Here is a 20,970-nt window from a genome sequence, read left to right on the forward strand (position 1 = left end):
ATTTTCACTGATAAAAGGAAATTAAATTTTAAATGACTGATTCTAGAGCGTCTAAATAAAGTATTTTTCTGAATCATCTGGAACTATGTTAGCTGCTTAAAATCTGTCTATTTCTCTTTGAGAAAAAGCCGTAAACGATGCTGCCTATTTGATAAATTGGTCAATATCTGTAACGATTGGAAACGTATCTCCATTTGAAAAATGGCATAGATCAAAGTCATCTATAAAACACACGAATACTTTTGACAGTGGATGTTGTAAACACATTCCTAAAGAGGAAGTTTCAAACAGAAATTGAACTCTGTGAAACGTGCTTTGATTGAATAAACAGGGCAAAGCCTACACGTTATACAGTTTTATATCTCGTTTAATCATAAATAATTTTCTTTACGAATTTTAAATTAAGAGTACCAACCTTCTCGCGATATTCAATTACTTATTTTGTGGGGAGAGCTTGCTTCAAAAACAAAACCCAAGCATAAGCCAACTGGGTTGTTTAGAAATAAAATACGCGTGCAAATAACTGACTTTGACGTAGAATTTGCGCGCACGCGGACCCTGGAAAATTAACAAAGAAGAGTGCTTTCCTGCCGTTTTTCTAGCTGGCATTGCGTCAACAAGTCTTGAGGAATCTTTACAATCCGTAGATCTAAATAAATAGCTGAATGCAATAAATGAATAATGCTTTAGAGAAGAATTAAGTATGAATCTCCATGGACAGACCAAAGAAGAAAAACAACGTCATCAATCAACAATTGATTCCTCTAACCGCATAGGACCAACGAATAATGTCGATTATTGTTACGCGTTTTATCCTGTTATAACCCAAGAGAAAAATCGTCGAATTTTCGGCCAAATTTCGTCGTGTTAATACGTCGAATCTAGTTTGCAGTCTTATGATGATCAAGCTGCAATCCTCGTAGGCAGAATCGCAACTTCTCCCCGCGATATCCAATAATTATCGCCATTGTAGGACAACAATAAGCTATCCCTTTCGCTAGTAACTACGGCCACTGCACTTAGCACGTGTTGCAAGGGTTGCACTCGCATACACATTGCCGGCAGCATCGTCTACGGTACGTTGAAATTTGCCTGCTATTAGTAACACCATGCTGAAGCGAATACTAAATACGTCGTTTAGTTCAGAACACCGATGGAGGAAAGGCGAGGGTGACTCCGAACAGCGGTCCGTTTCTGTCTATCAGATATTCCGCGATTTTATGGATGCTATCTGCCGATCGTTTTCACCGACGCGATGGCGAGCATGTTTAACAATTTCGCTTCATACGTACCCCGTGACGAATCGAGGGGGTTATTGCACAGCAATAGAAATCATCCCTTCTATTAAAAATAATTCTACATAATATATTTGAGAAGTAATGTTGGTGGAATAAAGGACAACGGTTTGAGTTTTAACAACTGGCTTTTCAGATTTTGTTTATTACATAACTGTGTTAGATTGCGGAAGATTGAAACGCCTGATAATGAATTAAGTGCAATAAAAATGGAGAGAATGCCTTTATAAATTAGAAGAAAACCTGAGAGAATGGCACGAAAATTATAATTGTAACTTATTTGCGCGAGTGTAATTGCTAGATAAGTTAAAAATATAGTGGAAAATGTAGGGAAGCGAGTTATAAAATTAAACGTATGAGTATCTACCGGGATAAAATAATATCCTAACATAAAATACGAAACATGTCATAAAATATTGCGTATTCAATGGCCATGCCATAGTCCTTTTATATGCAGAATGCTGAGATGAATTGACACGTGTAAGAAGGAATGTATACGTCGATTTGAAAAAGGAAAACAAGTGCAAGTGCATATTGTAACACTGCAATATTTCACAGAATTACAAAAATATGTTTTTCATCCTGGCTAAATAACTTCAAATAGATGCAAACGTTTAAACTCTTTCGAGAATGGTGGCTTTGAAAATTTTGTTTTTGAATCTGAAATGCACTTCAAGAACGTTATCGATTTCGCCGGGGGTACGAACTGTTTTGCCATTCTAATGTATTTACAGTGACCTGAATAAATTACACTCGCAGGTTGCAAGTCAAAGGATTTGTTGTTAACGAGCAAAAAAGTTGAACACATGTTGACATTCATTTTAATTTGTTTTTTTCTTTTACTACGTATATGCGGAATTCAAATATCAAACTACAAAACTGCTCGAAAACGATGAAGAGTTTCAATAATGCATGTTTCGTAGCAATTAAATTCGTTTACAAATTTTCGAATTGTCATTCCAGGATTTAAAAACATTTTATTTTATACGTACGTTTTACACTGCATAGAATCCCTTCAAATTGCCTGACATTTTTGTTAAAATTATTTTCTAGAAAAGTAACGAAAGTGGCTTCAGAATTATAGCCACCGTTTTAAGGATCAACTTAAATATTTTATTTCTTAAAAGTGCCTTAAGAACAGAAGTTTGGAAACAAGTCGTCAGTAAGAACAAAAATGTCTGTAATCTTGCAGTAATACAAATTTTATTCCAAGGCATTGTAAGTGCAATTTTTATAAACGTACTTTTCACCTCATCTTTCAATCAATCGCGTTACGAATCCGCATAGTACATCTGAAAGGCACAATACGTAAAATGAAATAAATTGAATTATACAATTCGTTTTCTTCGAAGAACGTTAGAAGGATTTAAAAAAAAAAGACTATAAAAGTGGCCCATAAAAATGCGGAATTCTATCGATTCCTCGCACGTTTACGAAGCCTTACTTAACAATTTCTAGAAAGTTACGTTTCCCGCAGACAGTTTCGAGCATGCCTGCCAGCGGCCAGGGCGAAATAAGAAAATTAAAATACCAAGCGAATCCAGCGACTGCGTTCAAGGGAAACATAATTGTATATTCCATGTTATATAAGCGGAATAGTAGGAGCGTCATCTATATTAAATCTTACCGTGAGACTTCTGGTTCAAGGCGCTTCCTGCAAATGGCTTCCGAATTATAATGTTCTGCCCGTCTTCTCTACGCCACGACACGCGGGGTGGGGGCACGCCTCTTGCATGGCACGTTAACTTCACCTGTACGTGTTATGAAACCAGAATTATGAAGAGAATCGACTTCGTTATTGCCGCCGTCGCGGTAATGCTGGGTCACGTATAAATATGTTTGGAAAAATTTAAGCTACGGATACGCGCGCGAAACCTATCCGCGCGAGAGACCATTCGACCAGCTCGAGATTATGCTCGGGATGTTGGTCGTCGAATACTGCCTCGATATTGTGAGCAATAAAAAACTGATCCGGGAGAGTAAAGGAAATTGTTGGGGATGTGAAAATCGTAGGAATCGTTTTAAAACACCTCACGGTCGTTTCTCGAGGAGTATTCTAGTTTGAAGTATTTCTGTCATACGTCACGTGGTTGCATTAGAATACTATGGTTCATCTTTTCGTTGGAAACAGTAGTTATGCATACAAATTTCGGGGCAAAATAACGAGACTGATGCTGCAACTTTTATTATTTACATAATTCAGAAAACCAATTTATGATGGTCCCCAAAGTAAACTTTGTCTGAGTTTACACACAACTGCTATTTTCCGCACGAAATAAACTGGTTGTTTAGGACCACTGAGAAGTACGAGGAAAGGAAATCTGACTTCACTACAAGTTTGTATGTACGTATTTAATAATTTGATATTTTCTCTCGTGAAAAAGCATCAAATGTGTATTAATTAAAAATGAACATATATAAAATCGACACGTTCATTATTAAATTTGCATCCGTAGGATTCGTACGAAAAAACGAGAACGTTGTTTTTATAAATGAAAGATTAATGGACATTTTTCCAAAACGTTCTACATAAATTATTAATCCCATGAAAACTTCACAAAAACCACACGAAGCTGCATATTTACATAGGTTATACAGAAGCATGAGAAGTCTGAATCATGGAAATTCGTTTATCCTCCAACAAGATAACGATCCCAAGAGAGTAAAAGTATTACAGCCACCAGATACAACGAGAATTATAAGGGTTAGCGACTTTGGAATTCATAAACAACGTCGACGTAAAACCATAGGAAAGTTTTCGAGAATGATATATTAATATAAATATGAATTTTCATTTAACAATTTTAAATGAAGATCAATTAATTTTATAACGTAACAAGACAATCATTCATCAATCTTTTTTTAAGCTAAATAATTAAACATTTAGATAATATTTGTTTTTAATAGATATTCGTTTAATCTCGCGAATGATATTCTGTTTGAGTCGTAACTATCAGCAAGACTGCGATGTCAATTCAAAAAGGAGGGTACAAATGCAGCAGATCTTGAACCGACTGTTCACTGTGAGAATAAAAGAGCTGAAACTTGGAATAATCGAGGTTCTCCTGTAATTTAATTCTGTCGCTCCACTAAACGAGATAAACTTTCCTTTATTGGCTGAAAGAATATCGATTCCCCTTAATCAAATTTCAATCAGTTCGCCATTAAACAATAGTAAATTTTCGATTTAATCGTTGGACGCTGTTCCGCAAGAAAGAGAAAAATAAAACTAAATCGACTATTGAAAATTGATAAAAATGAAACGATCGGAACTGCGTCGTACATATAAGAAAATAATCTACTTTGCGTTAGAATCTTCCGTTTCCACGGTTAGATTTTATTTACTTTAAGAAGGAAAATTAATCGTATTTTAAGAATGCTCAATAGAAGCAGTTAGACACAGATTTCTTTCGTTATCTCTTATTTTTACTTCTGAATTAATACAAAATAATTAACCTTGTTTATATCTTCGATTATAATAATACCGTGATCATAGATTATACATAAATACTTAGGTATTGAAGTTTTCTAAATTTTGGTAAGCATTAGTAGTTCTGCCATCGATATGAATTAGTAATAGAAGCAGAAATATATAGGATTCTATTCTTGGAACACTGAGTAGATGAATTTAACTGTACACCGCGTTTATAGCTTTAATTTTATATAAATAGGAGTTAATTCTATTCACAAGTATTTTATATTTTGTTTGGGTTTTCAATAATACACTAAAAAAGTACATGTGATTAAGAATCATCGCGAATAAGTTTCCAATTCCTTTTATCAATCAATTTTATTCTCTTAAGTTTGTTTGCGCAGAAAGCACTTTACAGCGGCGAAAGTTTCACACCGCTTGCGGGCATATTCGTTATGTCCATTAAGTAAAAAAAAAAATAGACGTCATGTACATTGTGATTAAAAAAGTAGCGAGTGTACTGCACTCTGCTGAATTCCGTAACGTTAATAAAACACTGTGTACGAACGTATTATGTCTCTTAAGAGAAATTCGTCAAAGACACTAACATTCTAAACATCTTACGATCACTTGAGAGGACAAAATATGGTTACGAGTACATATTTCTTCTTATAAATGCAACTGATCACCATCTTACGTATCAGCACGATAATTTCTAGTTAAATAAAGTGAACAGTTTAAAGATCGTTCGAGATTTTTGTCGACAGCTAACTAGAGGATTTTATCATTCTCGGGGGAATACATTGAACAAGAAGATTTTCTCAGGAAGCCTCCCTCGAAATGATCGTTTCCTCGATTCTGTCGGTTCGTAAGGTCCTCACGAACGACCTTATCAATTTTAAATTAAGGACACTGGTAGGCCGCCGACTGATATCCTAGATGTGGGATGATACAGAAAACGAGTTTAAAAGTTCTAGCCCCGTCGCATTGAAATTCAGATAAAGTAGGAAACGTATCCCGCAACGAAAGGAAAATCTCGGCACGCAACGATGTTTTTACAAACACGGGGGCCAGCCTGTGGAAAGCACACTGGCTACTACGTGCCATTAATAACAATATTTATAGTTGGAATGAAAAAGCATCCGTACGTTTACTTCAATGTCTATCGAACGAGAGTGTCGTTCCATCGACCAATTCACACGCTCTGCTTGGAATTGAAATTTTCATTTTTGATAAACCTAACTCTCCGCGCGCGGAAAAGTATCTTCGTGGCGAGAAACGAGACCAAATACTCCATTGGCAGGCGAGTCGGATTTTCCAAGATAATCCAAAGTTTATAATAGAAATTTTATATCCACCATTAATTTATATTAGTTTCCTCAAGTCGTTAGTTTATCTCGTTTCAAGCTAAATTGCTTCGTTGAAATAACTATAGTTAGAAATGATAAGGGCTATTCGGAAAATTAGAAACTACTGGAAATTACTGAAAAAGAAGTGGTTAATCGTGACCGAATTATGGTTCGTGTTGGTACGGTGACGAAATAATTCTAAAGTAAATTTCGATCTTGGCATAATCGATTCTCGTGCGCAATAAATAAGAGGTAACGCGAGTAGTTTTTTCCCCCCACGTCGCATAAATACTTCGGTCCTTAAATGTACGTATATTACACTGAGTTACGTCGTCATTTCTCCGTGGCTTTTTAATTGTACTCGTGCGAAATTTAGTAGGCGAAGTAGTTTTAATTACTGAAATTCGCAGGAACTAAATCTCACCGCGTTATAAGCGGGTCTAGCGGCGGCAAGACTATTCCGTACTGCGACGAAAAGAATATCGTGATACGCCTTAGAAGAAAGTACATATAGACGGTTTTCAAGGCACTTTGTCGTCCGTTCTCAACAAAACGTAATATTCTTTGCAGGGGCTGCACCATCAATTTTGATAAGAAAACCAGGAAAGGGAAAATATTTGCGCATTATGCTAGACATACGTTTCGAAAGCACGCGATTCTGCGATACGCACACGTGCAACAGGTTATTGAAACGTTTTAGTAATATTTACAGGATTTTCTTTCCCGTGCCGTGAACTTCAAATCTATACGATTCATGATTTTGACGTGGAAAAATTGAACGCGAAAGGCAAATATTAAATATTACGACAGACTGAACGAAATATCACGATTATTAGAAATTTAATATTATCGTAGCTAGACACATAGTCGATGTTCTGTTTATAAAGCATCTCTGAAAACTTATTTTTAAATAGATTTTAAAAATTGTAGAGTTTATATTTATTTCAGTTAGTAGAATGTAACATAGCTAACAGTTGCAATATTCATAATAAAAAGCTGAATATTAACTTGCCTGTCCTCCTTCGTGTATCATGACGTCGCTTGATGTCTCTTCAGGAATGAAATCTGGCGGCACCACGATCGACAACATGCCTGTCTGAAAAAAAGAATTTGTTTTCTGTTATATTGCTTTCAAATTTTTAAAATCGATTTATACTCTCAAAATCTGAACTACTATTTGAGGATGAATTCCGATATTCGTGATCTATACGTTTCTAAAATTTGAAGGAAATTGGTTGAACCGTCTCTGAGACATGGTAACAGACATTTCGATTTATACTGGTACGAAAAAGTGATTCTCAAAAAATGTCTCACATTTTCTATAACACCTTGTACGCTTTGCACATGACCCCATCATATGTATCGAAAATATAACATGTATAAGCATATTTTCGGGATCCCTATCCGTCCCAATCGATATTTCTCGACCCGACCTGAACGTCGGATGTCCGACAATAGATCCATTTCGCGAACCTTTACTTTGAAAACATCGAGATCACAGTATGGAACAGTGAGAGCGAGTAAGAAGCAAGTTTCGTCCTGGCAGTTTCGTGAAATGGTGTTGATAAACACGAGATACCGTGAAGTGACAGTAATGTAGTTAGCCATTCACCCAAGCGGCTTAGTATGCGAGCCAGCGGCTCGAGTAGAGTCTGTCTGACCATGTTCCCCTGACTTGGTTTATGTTTTTCTAAAAGGATGGAGTCGCATAATCTCAGTTCGAGATTAAAAACGGTAGCTGTCTCGCTTCAAAGTGTACTGACTTTTAACATCAATTTGCTAGATCAAGTCTTTGATCTTAAAGGACCAGGCTTGCTGCAAATTGTAAGTAGTTTTAATTAATAAAAATTGTTGAATGCAGTTTAATTTTATATACAACGTATTAATTGTAAAAGAACCCCACAGTTATAATTTCATCTTAGCGATTCCTTCGTCATACTGAAACGTGTAGATTCCGACTGACGCAATATGATTCTCGTTAGTGTAATAGAATACAGATACGCAATTATGATTCGTTCCACGTTTCGTCAGTATTAAATGGAAATTCAAAGCTGCGATACAGGATGCACTTTACTTGTTTTAACTACAGCCAACTGGCGCGATTAAATAAGTTTTAATGCATATGTTCCGTACGCGTAGTATTCAGATTAAGTACTGAATTCCCGACGTGTGCGTCGCACGCCGTCTTAAACTTTCTGTAAATTTTTTAGTAATGCTCAATAAACGGTCAGTAATTGAACGATAAACTTTGTTTTAAGAAAGTGAGAGTGAAACTTAATTTCGTCAAGATTAAATAGTAGAAATAATTTGATTTGACTACTTATTTTTAGACTAAAAGTTTATCCTTCCTTTCGCTTTCTCAATTTGATTTTCCAGGGTAAACTAATTGGCAAGTAAATGACAGACTTGTCTTTGTCCCGTTGCCGTAGCATACAGCGTGATATTCCAGCAATCGAGCGAAAGAAAAGTTTCTCATCAAAGAAATACTAATTTCTGTTTGTTTCGCGAGTTCTTCTACGAATGAAAAATATAACTGAAAGGGTAGGATACGAATAGGAAGAACGCTTTTCAGATAAAAACGAGCTTAAAATGTAGGACACGGTAGATTGAAACACATCTTGGAATATTAGTCGCTAATAATCAGTCATTTTTATTAAAAAAAAGAGCCTTTTATATTTTTATTCTAAGACCGACCGTATACACGGAATATTAAATTTTGTTTTGAGACTTGTGTCTAGCTAGAATCGACATGTCTTTCGATAGTTGCGACATCCGGGGATCAACATATCGGTCTATAATCCGGAAGGTCTCAGGTTCCAGGGATCATGTTATTTTTTCCTTTTTTTCAATATCGAATCTCTAATATCGCTTCAAATTCGATTTTACATTTCTCATTAAAATATTCCAATATATTTATTTAGTTACTCTTGCAAATACCGAATATTCACAATTATTATACATTATTCAGTCGTTTGTTTAGTTCTTACAGCGGCAGGATAATGATTCCACGTGAAAATTTGAAACAAATGTGTATAATATGATTTTTTATACCAGAATATAATCTATACATCCATTAGTTTATTTCTAGTTACATCAGAGATTGTAAACATTGATTGTGGTCTGCTATTATTTATTTTCTTCTAATCTTACTACCTCCTAAGTAGGTAGAATCAATCACAATTGATAATATCATGCCACGACAGACGTATATAGACACAAAAGTAATGGACAGACGCGTTAGTCAAGTCAATTTTAAGAATCTAGTTGCACAAAATTATAAGGAAGATGTTTATAGACTTTTTTTTTTAATGTCATAATGCAGTAGTAGAGAATCAATGCATTCAAGTTATATTTTTAACAATTCCACCAAAAAGTAACGATTTTTTTAAATTCGTTAAAAAGTTCAGCGTTATGGCAATTTTCATTATTCTATTAAAACATTAATTTATGTACAAAATTATTGCGTTTATTTACTGCTACATGAAAACCTCACTGCGCAGTCATTGGACGATTGTCCAGATGTTCGTCCAGCTGCGCCCACACGCTTGAACGAGTAATTGAAAAACAAAGTATATTAACGCAAAACGTTAAATTATATACACTTTTATATAAAATTTTTGGCAAATAAACTTTCTAAAAAATACAATTTCAAGACCTGAAAAATGTCAGTTAAAAATATCGTGCGAAATTATCGTGATAATAATAACTTTAAGAGATTGAAATTTAGAAAATAACGTTGTTTACAAATTTTGTTTTTTTATTAAAAGGAAGTCAAAACTATGGTAGATGTCGTCGTAATTCTAGCTCCACGGATATGGAACACGTTTTCTACAAGCTATTAAAATTTCAACTCGAAAGTAGTATTCATTTTTAAGATATCGTTTCCGGAAGCATGCAAAATGTAATTTCGATGAAAGCAGCTTTGAAATTTCAGTAACGGTCAACGTACAATATCATAAAGTATTTATTTCTTCTTTTGAACTTTATCGATTCTTCAGATTTACTTTAGTATATTTTTAAAGTAACGACAAACTGTGGGAAATCACAGTAAAGAGATATTATTGTAGTATTACACGAACTAGCAGAAATCACAACTCTTTTCTGTCCCAGCAGCAAGGTCTGATATTTGTTATCATATGATTATTTCATCCTCTCGTACTCGAAGAACTATTTATGTTGAGGACCTTATATTAGAGTCAATATCGAATTTAAGATAAGAACTTCTTTTCGAGTACACGCAGCAAATGGAACATAACGCTGAGGCGAGTTCCGCCACTTTCAGGAAAACGATAAGGATACTTTTTGTTCCTTGGAAGACACGTTTAAGGTCCTGCATGAATTTCTCATTCCCAGACGATGCTAAAATAATGATCACTTTTTAACATCCGCTTTCATAAGATCTCATTATCAAATCCTCCACTTTCTACTAGACTTCGTTGTCTCTTATTCCATTTTCTTTTGTATTTTGACACGCTTTTTATTATATTGTAAATCCAGAAAATTGATAAAGTTCAACGAAAGAAAAACCGAATATTTTACGATGGAACGCGAATGGTGCGCTGACCGTTACTGGAATTTTAAAGACGCTTTTATCTGAACTACATTTTGCATGCTTTAAGACTATAAGTAATACGAAAGTAGTATAAAAGGAAAGGAATCGATTTTTCAGCCGCCCGAAGCGCAAAACGCCTTTAAGGGAATTATTCACGAATTTCATTTTAACCGCGACGATCTCCAAAAATTAACGGGCAAAGTCGCGGTTTAGCAGCGTTTCTAGGCAAAACCGTACAATTGTGCGCCGGCCTACTTACGTCCCGAACAGTATTTTAGCCCTCGTGCCAAAACTCGTCCTCCGCGAGATATATTTTCCGGTACGCACCGGAACGGGCCGGAATTTAATGTTAATGATACGCTTAACGGCTGCACAATGCATCAAGTAAATTTCCTTTCTTACCGAATCTCTAAATTATATCCGTATACATTACTCTATTCGCGAGCAGGACTGAATAACGCAAGAGCTCCTAAATCCTGGCTGTATTTCGCCTGTGCTTCCTTAACCCCCGCCGCAGGAGAAACTGGAACAACATATCATGGGGTTGTAAGCGACGCGAGGAGGGGGGGCGCGGGGGGGTGTGGACCAGCGGCGCCGCTGCCAATAAGCGCCGCAGCTTTTCGTTAATTAACGACACGCCGCGACGCGATATAATAAGTAGCGTTCGATGCAGTTGTTGTTGTTATCGTACATTTTCACGTTACCTAACAATCCACGATTTTCTTTTACACTGTCCAAACAATCGTCGATAACACGCACCGGGAGGGATGCAAAAAGGGGGTAGCGACGCTCGAAACGTTGGAATGAATTCCCCCCTCCTCCCTCCCCTTCCCTCATCCCCAAGCTGAGTTGAATCGCCGTGAAATTGCTCGTTCATTAAGCAGTTGCAGCGTGATTTCACTTCCGGTTGGAAGGGAGATTTGAGTGGTTGACTTTCATCGGTCGTGAGATATTTCCTTAAAAGGAAGTCTCGTGGATTGAAAAAGTGTCCTTTGCTGTTTTTTCAGTTGCTCGAATTGCAAGTTCGACTCCTTTCTCGCGCAGTTGTTACCCTGGGCGCTTTCGACTGATTGCTATTGTAGATGCTCGTTCGAAGGATATTTCACTATGGACGATAGATTTCATTTTCCTTTCTTCTTCTTAAAATCGTTTATTTAACTTATTTATCGTTTTAATGTAATAACGTAAAGTGGAAAGATCGTGACAACCGTCGAAGAAAATAAGAAATCTGGAAGACATCGTCAGTGACAAACCGTTCAGAAGTAGTTTCGATGATTCGAAGTGTACCAGTGCCAATAACGAAGGAAGTTCTGAATATCTCGCAAAGTTTGATAATATTACGTTAGCCAGCCTCGCGCAAGCATAACCGGAATTAACAACGGTTCAAATTGCTGAAGGATTTGAATTCCTCTCACGGAAGAGCTTAACAAGGAATTAATAAGAAAACGTCCAGGTCTCGTGACTGAGAAGCAAATTGTACCTCATCAAGGAAACGCGGCACAATGCAACGCTAAAACAGTAATGATAAAAATCAGGGAATTAAAGTCGAAAGTTACGTCCGACCGCATTATTCCGCAGATATTATTCCAACTGCTTATTACGTTCTTCGTAAATTTCAAAATTATTAGAAAACGAGGAAAACATTAAAAGGACCCCTTTGGTTTCATTTTTCAAAGGAGATGCACGATACGAATAGTAAAGAAATATTTTATTTCACACTTTTAACAATAAAGTATGTATTTGAGATATGTAAAAGATTTGGATAATATACCCAATTGACGCAAGGCTAGAAATCGATCGTAACTTCTCGCTGCATTCGATCAAAAGTGAACAGTTCCTCGATGGTTCCAAAGAAACTAATGCTGATTTCGCAATGACTCGGTTACGAGCAGCGTCGTCAACAATTCGTAATAGTGACTTCGCGTAGGAGAGCGATTTTAGGCGTCGCCAGCGTCGCTTATCAGCGAGCATGCTGCGACTGAGGCAGTGTACTGTCGTAATTCCTACAGGGTAGGGGAAAACGGGGGCGTGTGGGAGGTGGTACAAGTTCGGTGTACGTCAGGACTTTTCCAAGCGGTCGTACGTCAAACCACGAAACGTTAGTACAGTCAGAAGAACTTAGCCCCATCCTAATATCTTTCCACTCCACTTACGGTTTACGGGAGCCAGCCGACAGTCGGCAGAACGTGGAACCACCTGCAGTAGGCTGTCGTAGGCGAGGTGTGCACGTAATTACGAGGATGTAATCTACGCTATGACGAAACTTCAATCGTTATAACCGAGTTGTCTCGCAAGTCACTGAACTGCTTAAAACAGTCTCAACGAATACGTAGCTGAAACAGGCGAACGGCACCCGTGTAACTCTCTAACCCCCTTGCTCGCGCCAGACTTCACTCGTGCATCTCTCTTATCCCCCGTGTGACAGTTCGGTGACAGGCAGACACGTGCCCAAGCACGTAAACTTGCTGGTGTCGCGCGGAGTGAATTATGAAACTGCGCGTTCCGTTCCATAAATTAATTATTGCCTACTTGGAAACGTCTCCCCATCGGGGATGTTGATAAATATGCGCGCTAATCGGAACGCCGTCCGATCGATTAATTTCTTTAGCGGCTGTAAGTCGCGGGGGCCAAGATTGTTAATCGACATTTAAGAAACCGATAGTCCGCGGTCGAACGAGGTTATTAATTCCGGTCAGGAGTCCGGAGTTTCGATTCGAGAACGTACCAAAGGCAACTCGTTCGAGGGCAGAGTGAAAAGTTTACAGGAATCACTGCCGGACTTCGTTTCTTACTGTTTTAACATTGTTGTATCGACGGGTCTCACGCGAGTATCTGCCCCAAGATTCCCAATAATTTATCAAAAAAGTCTCGTTTCTAGAAATTTCTAAGTCGATTTTCACAGATTGATAGAATCGAAATTCGAGCAGGCGTCGAATCGTTCCATTTGATTAGATGCCTTCGTTCTCCGTCGTGAAAATGAAGAGCTTTTAGAAGATTGTTATTTTGATTAGCTTAATTATTTCGATACACCGAATTTCCCTATAGCTTAGACATTTCCTGATCTTGAAATGTGTAGTTATCTTCTCAGACATTAACGCGAAACGGAGTGACGTCTCGGGGATTATCTTGATTGGCATACCGGAAGACGCTTTAATCTAGACTTAGCAAGAATTTTTAAAATACCTTTAAAGTTTATCAAAATTGATCTTCCTATCTTTGCTTCGGAAAATGTTAGCTATTTTAAAGAGATAAAAACGAAGAGAAAAGTATTTATTGAGAAAATGATTCTTCAAATAGTAAATCTAAGAATACAATTCGTACGATTCCGTAATAATTCGAACCAAATTTAACTTTCTGGCTGACAAAAATCAGAATTGAATGTCCGATATAATAGCATTAAAATTATATTCATCTAATTTCTCTATTATGTATTTCCGTATTATTGCGAGATATTCTCGAAATATAAACGTTACGTGTCTCGAGTTCATTAGTTAACAACTTCGTACTAATTACATGAAGAGCACGAATGAGTTTCGTATTGTGTTCGAGTGAAAATGAATCGTACAAGATAACCGGTAAAAACCATTGGCAAAGAAGCCCAGCATCCGCCGAGACGGCACGGAAACTGATAGGAAATACAATTAACGGGAACCAGACTATTCGGAGATTTCTTATTATTTGATCGTCTTCTTCGTACTCTTCGGGTTTTCGTTCGCAGCTGATTATTCTGTATTTCGTCTCAATATTTTTCGCCCGCAGCATTCAAATCACAATAGTCACAAAAATATTCTTTTAATCTCAGTGAAAATAAAAAAGTACCCTTAAGATTATTTTCCGAACGAGGACCTAAAACTAATTTCAAAATCTTGGACCTTGTTATTAAATAATCAGCTTTTACTTCAAGATTAAGAAATGTTACGTTGAATAAAAAGGAAACACCTCCGAATTGTTTAAAGAAATTAGGTCAGAAATAAAATCAATTCGAAAATATGTACGCTACCTTTTTCCTGCGATCTGTGGCCTAGTTTTGCGGTCGTATTTCTTACGTAATAAAGTTTCTCGCGTTTGATCGGGCAGTGACGACGAAGCAGCGTACTTTACGATTCTGCATGGCTTCCGGTGAAACCTGTATTCGTTATTTCTGTGTGTTTCTACTTGGAACTATATAGAAAATGCTTTTGGAAGCTTCTACCGAACCGGGGTAAAAATTTGATTTCTCCCAACGTCTCATGGTAATATAAGCCCTTAAACGTATTACGCGTACCAACTGGGAAGAATTTTCTTTAGAAGTCTCTCGAGGAAGCATTGTAAACTGCATTTTGTTAGCCGCGCAGTCTAAGCGTCGAGTGTGCTCGAAAGGAGCCGCCTTGTTGGAATCGCACGGAAACGAGCGGAGAAATACGGTTAGCCGAAACGAAACTGCTCGTAGAATTCCCCGCGAGGAGGGCGGCGTCGAGTTTTACCACTCGACGAAGGCGCACGGGACGAGGGGGAGACGAATTCGGGGGTGTGCCGACTCCGATGGAACAAAAGCAACAGAAGAAACCGGTATTTCAGGCTGACGGAAGGGTTTCCCACCGATTGACTGATGTATTTTCGCTAGTGTTTCTCCCGCTCATTACTTAGAGGCCATGTAAGGGACGAGGTTAAAGGGGACTCGCTAACTTGCCAACAGTCGTAACGCCGTGCTGCACTATTTAAGATTACTGTTTCTTCGGCCGTGGAGCGGGAGAAAGTAAGAGATTTCTGGACGGGAACGGAAGCCTGCGAGCCCGGATTCAATCTGAAATGTCAGAAAATTAGATCTCAAAGGAGAGACTCGACTCTATCTCGTGCCATATCACACTTCCCCGGGACGAGACGGTTCGCAGGGTGAAAGAAGACGGTTGGATACTTTGCAGAGAGTGTCTGTTGGTGCAGGCACGCCATGATGCCAGGCGGAAGGCTGGTTGGCTGAAAGTCGACGGAATGAAAGCTGACGTTTGTGCGTTAGAGAAAATAGCTTGCTAAAGACGACCCTTTCTCTCTGCTAGCGAACGTTGGATTCTTCTCGGTCACGGTACTGCGGAGACATCGTTTGAAAGGCGCAAGATACGCTTCCCTGTGTTGCGCCAATACAAGGCTCGAGGAATTGTTAAAAGACTCGACAGAAATGGAATCTTATCACTACTTAATTGAGACTTCGTCGGGGATCGTGCTATGATCTGTTCTTCCTAAAATCAAAACTTTATTTCGCTATGAATTCCATGTTCACGAGTTTGACATTTTTCATTTTTATTCTTAAGATGCACAGACCATTACACTGCAGTTCAGAACTTTGATTCGATCATTGACGTATAAAGCTGATGCAACGTAAAGGTGCTAACGACACTGTGCATAATTAAATCCGCCCTAATGAATCGAATCTTGTCGAAGGTGCAAAAATTGTTGAAATCTAAACGTTACTTCCAAGGTGTTCATAAACGAGAACTGAGATTCCTGAACTAGCGAAGATGGCTTGTTAAGTTCCCTGGAATGCCGTGCTTCGGCAGCTCGATAGAAATACCTTCGATACTTGTAAAGATTCTTACATTGAAGGTAACTGATACCTGTGAATCTTTGTAATTCAATTAATACCGTTTAGTATTGTAACTTTGCACCGCGAAAATTCGTTAAACTTCAGCATTCTTAGTTTCCTTCGCTTCAACAAGATGATTCGTCTCGTTTCCAATTATTCAGACCAGTTGGTGCGGTTCTTATCGCTATTTTTATCGCCTGCTGCTGTTTCCCGTCAATGGTGTAGCAGTCGGCGAAATGAAAATATGTAAATTCAAACGGTCGCGGCAAAGGAATTTGATATCGTGCGAAAGATCGTATCGGGAAAGCGTAGAGAATCACTTAATTGGAATTGATGGGCCCCGCAAACGACGTGCATCCCAGAACTTTATCGATCTAAATAGTGTCGGCGGTACCGTTTCCAATTAGTTATTTCACCGAGTTTCTCGGCTTACCGCGATTCGTCCTGCCGGCTAAACTGCGCGCAGAAAGCTCTGATTCCGACCGCTTAGTTACTGAAAATGGTCGAAACAGCAAGCAGTTAAACATGTCCGACAGCCAACAGTGCCTAAGTAAATTCCCTTTTTCCCCGGGACTCCAATATTTCCATCCAGAAGATAGTTGTTCAATTTATCAACAGCTAGGCGTTAATACGAACGTTTGAAACCCGTTCAACTTTCCTTGGACAATTTTTTAAATATTAATCACGGCTTTGTAAAGCGTTTACAAATTCGTGTGATCGAGTGATTTTAAGTAAACTCGTATTCGTACGATAGAACAATTATTTTGTGGACTCACTTGACTTTTCATGGGATCCGTGTTAATTTGACACATGTAGAGACCCTCGTCCTCCTGTTGCACGCCTTTTATGTGAAGATTCCACATTGTATGATCGCTATGGGACACCGAGATCCTCTTGTTGTGAGTTATTACGTGATCGTGGATCGCCTGAATAGCCTTAGTGTCCGCCTTCACCCAGCCAACCTGTCGAAAACATTCGCATTATAAAAATTGGTAGCTGTCGTGATAAATGCGTCTTGGAAATCGCGGCGACCACCGACAAAGCGAGCAACTCAAATAAACACGAAATAAATGAAATGTTAAAAGTACACTTTTTAAATTCCGTGTCGCGGGTGTTTTTTATAAGACTCGTAAGAAGTTAATTATTGACTTTTAGAAACGTTATCATTGATGAAGGATAATTAGAGTTATGTCAATATTTGCTACAAAGGGCAGAGACAATGATCTGAAGAAGACGAAACAAATAGTGGGACCAAAGAAATCTTGATTAGTCCAAAAGATATCATTATAAAATAAAGAAAACTAGAAAGACAGTATCGAAGATGAGAACGAATCTTTGTTAAAGAGCGAGACATCGATGCAATCTAAGAGACTTTATAAAATTGAGAAAGATCCTAATAGCAACGTTATACTTAAATTTGTAAAAGACCTTACGCGATGTCGAGGGTTTGATTACAAAGAAACTTTTGCACCAGTTGTGCAATATGATTCTGTATAGTGTATTCTTACCGCATATCGAGATATGGAGATGATCCATTTCGATGTGAAGACGACATTCCTACATGCCGAAAGAGATTATGATAATTCTACTTTGCAATTCAAATGTTATGTGTATGGAACAAACAACGTTTGTTATTTTCAGAGGAGTATTGAATTAAAATGGAATCTAAAGATCAAAACATGGACTCTATAAAATTAAGAAAGAACCATTATCTAATTGAAACTGGAAACTTTGGTAGACGATATTTTGGATCTGATAAAAAGATTTTAATCCTATTAGGTTCCTGTTATACGAGTACACAGATGATATAGATTGTCGTTCTACTTCGAATCTCTATTTTTACTTAACGAGAACTCGATAAACTGGATCGAAGTTGGACAAATTTGATTGACGAACAACCAATAAAGATTTGAGATTTGTTACTAAATTTGTAACATATAATACGATCTATCAACGCGTATTAAAAGTAGTCAAACTTTAGACTTAGAAAGCTTTCTCTTTAATATGGTTTCCGTTTTATGTCGATCCAAACACAAAGAACACCGTTGCGTTAAATAATTTATCGATAATCGTAGTATCCTTATTATAACTAGTCGAACCGTTTACACCTATTCCTATTCCATAATCCAGTCTATAGTTACAATAGACAGTTATTGTAGGGAGATCCAGAGAAATTCCAGTGTCGACAGGGTTAGGAAGGGGAAGATAGTCGACGCTGCCCATACCTTGTTGGCAGGCCGACTTAGTGACGTATCTGTGTGAATCTAACTTGGTAGTTGTGTCTCAGGAATGGGTCAAAGTAAATGCGTGTCTGTGTGACAAGATGGTCATCGGGCAATAGGTGATATTGTTTATGGTGCCAAATATTCAGGTGAATAGGCTCGACACGAACGATAAGCCTGGTGGAAACTCCTACTAGAATTACTTGCTGATCTCCCTACATTGAATACAGTTCAAGATTTTACAGAGCTCGTATTTTCTCAGGTTCAATCAATAATAATATTACATAGGTAAACATGATACAGTCAACAATAACGTATCCCTTAATTTTTCCTTTTGATAATCATTTTCGTCCAAATCAACTGGGGTTAGGGTCAATTGTTGATACCGGTCAAATGACTGGACGATCAACGCCGTCGGGTGAATACGAAAGTTTCCCATAGAAGTGCCCTTCGTTTGTCAGGGAAGTGCAATTCCCACGAACTGCCTTCTCGAAGTGACTGATTCAATTTAGTAAGCAATTTAGTAGAACCCTGCCGTCTGAGCTGGTTAGTAAAGTCTAGGACCCTCTGGTCAGATCGAAAGGGTTAATGAGACGACAGCACACGGAACCAACGAGGACGATCAGAGGCCACAGACGTGTTCATAGATTTCGACACCGGGAACACCGCAATTTCCCTATAGACAGGTCGAGTACGGAATACAAACAAGCCGGATACCTACACCATGGGTGGAAGAGAGGCACGTATAGGCGGCTCGTACGCGCCTTCTATCTCCTTGGCTAAACTTCGGGCGATATTTGCATTTTCCTTCGAATATTCCAAATCTGGCGAAGTCGCAAGAGCGGTACTACCGGGCCTCGAGAAACGCTTGTATTAATAGAAAAGGAGTTGCCGTGGTGCTCCAGGGATGTCGTAATGGGGTTCGAAATTGTTTTCGAAGAGTGGCTTGTACATTCTGCGAGAAATAGATATATTCCTCGTCAGATCAATGCACGATCAACGTTATTGTACGCCCCTGGTTCTTTTCCTTGCTTTGCGTACACTGGACATGCGTGGGTGCGAGAGTGGGACTACAGCAGTATTGTGTAGCATCCCATCGCGACGTGTTCTGTTTTTAATAACCGCACGCGTTATTTATTTTTGTAGGTATCCATGAGCTCTACTTCCCTACTAAATTTCAATGAGATAGGTTCACTATTATAAGAGTTATGGTCGTTCGAAAATTGGACCATTTGTATGGGGTTTTCCTCATTTTATGGGGTTAAGGAACAACTTTTCGAATATTCTTAGAATTTCTATATATTCTTCATTAAAATACGCGTCGTTTGCTTTTTTAAACATCAAAATCCTTCAATCCGTTCAGAAGTTATGACCTTTTAAAGATACGCATGAAATTTCAGGGAAACGTATCAACGGTATGGTCAGACATGATATTTTCGGTAAGGAATTTTTTTCTCGAAACTGAGTAAGATTTCGGGGGTATGTGTAATGACCAAAAATGATTGTAATCGACCCCTGCAACCGAAAATAATTTTTTTAGAACGATTTAAAATTTTTTATTTTTTTCGAAAAATTTCACCTTCTCGAATTTTTTTCTCGAAAATGCGTAGGATTTCGAGGGTATCTGGAATGACCAAAAATGATTGTAATTGACCCCTGCAACCGAAAATAATTTTTTTAGAACAATTTGAAAATTTTTTAAACCAGTCAAATTTGTTTGTCTCAAATTCTGTTAAATTTATTTTTCGTCGTGTTAGTTATTGATTAGTCCCAACCGTTCATCAATGATAATGATATTTTGCAAGTTTAATGTAGTTTATTATGCAATTAGTCCAGACAATGGTCTACGATTTGTCGGACAGTGGATATTGAATTACGAAATAATCCTGCTGGGATTGCGAATGCACGCCTTATTCGCGTCGTCAGACTCGTCATTCCGGGCGTTAAACTTAAAATGAAAAATTAGCAACAGTCGCTCGTTACCACTTTACTCTTGCATAATGTCATTAGACGCTCGTAGCCAGATTATTTATCTTTTTGTAACAGTGCCAAAACGATCTTAATGCGAGCAAGCTGGCTTATTACAACACAACTTTTCTTCTTCCCCACTTCTGAGCGCTTGCTTTTAAATTTTCATAGTTACTTTGTTCCGTTTTCTTTGGTTCACTGAAATTGAAACACGTGTTACGGCATTCCTACAGTAAATCGGTCAATTTTCCGTAAGTATAATGCAAATAATGGAACGAAAGTGGTTTTCATCCGAGCAAACACAAATTCATTTACACAGTCAATTCCATTCATATTCTGAAACAGCGATATTAAATGTTAGTAATACTGTAGATATTAAAGCGGTGGATCGGGCAAATAGGCGATAACTTTGTTTTTTTAATAATAGCCAATGGGAAGGAGAATAGTAATCAGTTGAATTATGTATCTTCGGTAAAAATTCACCTTTTATGCTTTGTAGGTGAGGTACAAGTAGCTGAGATAAATTCTTTTCGTGATTATAAAATTTAATATGACGTTGCCAGGAAAAACAAGCAGCCAGCAATTATTTCTTTTATTTTTACGACGTTTCTTAAT

At 37.8% G+C, this 20,970-nt stretch overlaps 1 protein-coding gene and 1 long non-coding RNA gene across 2 annotated transcripts in view; one reads left to right on the plus strand and one right to left on the minus strand.

The window, feature by feature from the left end:
- LOC143341757 (uncharacterized) overlaps window positions 1–20,970 on the plus strand; it is a 174,540-nt gene that overhangs the window by 59,718 nt on the left and 93,852 nt on the right. The window lies entirely within an intron of this gene.
- The window catches only part of LOC143341755 (lachesin), a 91,132-nt gene that overhangs the window by 15,034 nt on the left and 55,128 nt on the right, over window positions 1–20,970 (minus strand). Inside the window, exons 4-6 of the mRNA XM_076764908.1 lie at window positions 16,942–17,127; window positions 7,069–7,152; window positions 2,923–3,046 (exon numbers count right to left, since the gene is read on the minus strand). Coding sequence (XP_076621023.1) covers window positions 2,923–3,046; window positions 7,069–7,152; window positions 16,942–17,127 — 394 coding nt within the window. The remainder of the gene's footprint in view (window positions 1–2,922; window positions 3,047–7,068; window positions 7,153–16,941; window positions 17,128–20,970) is intronic.

The sequence above is a fragment of the Colletes latitarsis genome, chromosome 5 (genome assembly GCF_051014445.1).
Source record: "Colletes latitarsis isolate SP2378_abdomen chromosome 5, iyColLati1, whole genome shotgun sequence".
Taxonomy (NCBI): domain Eukaryota; kingdom Metazoa; phylum Arthropoda; class Insecta; order Hymenoptera; family Colletidae; genus Colletes; species Colletes latitarsis.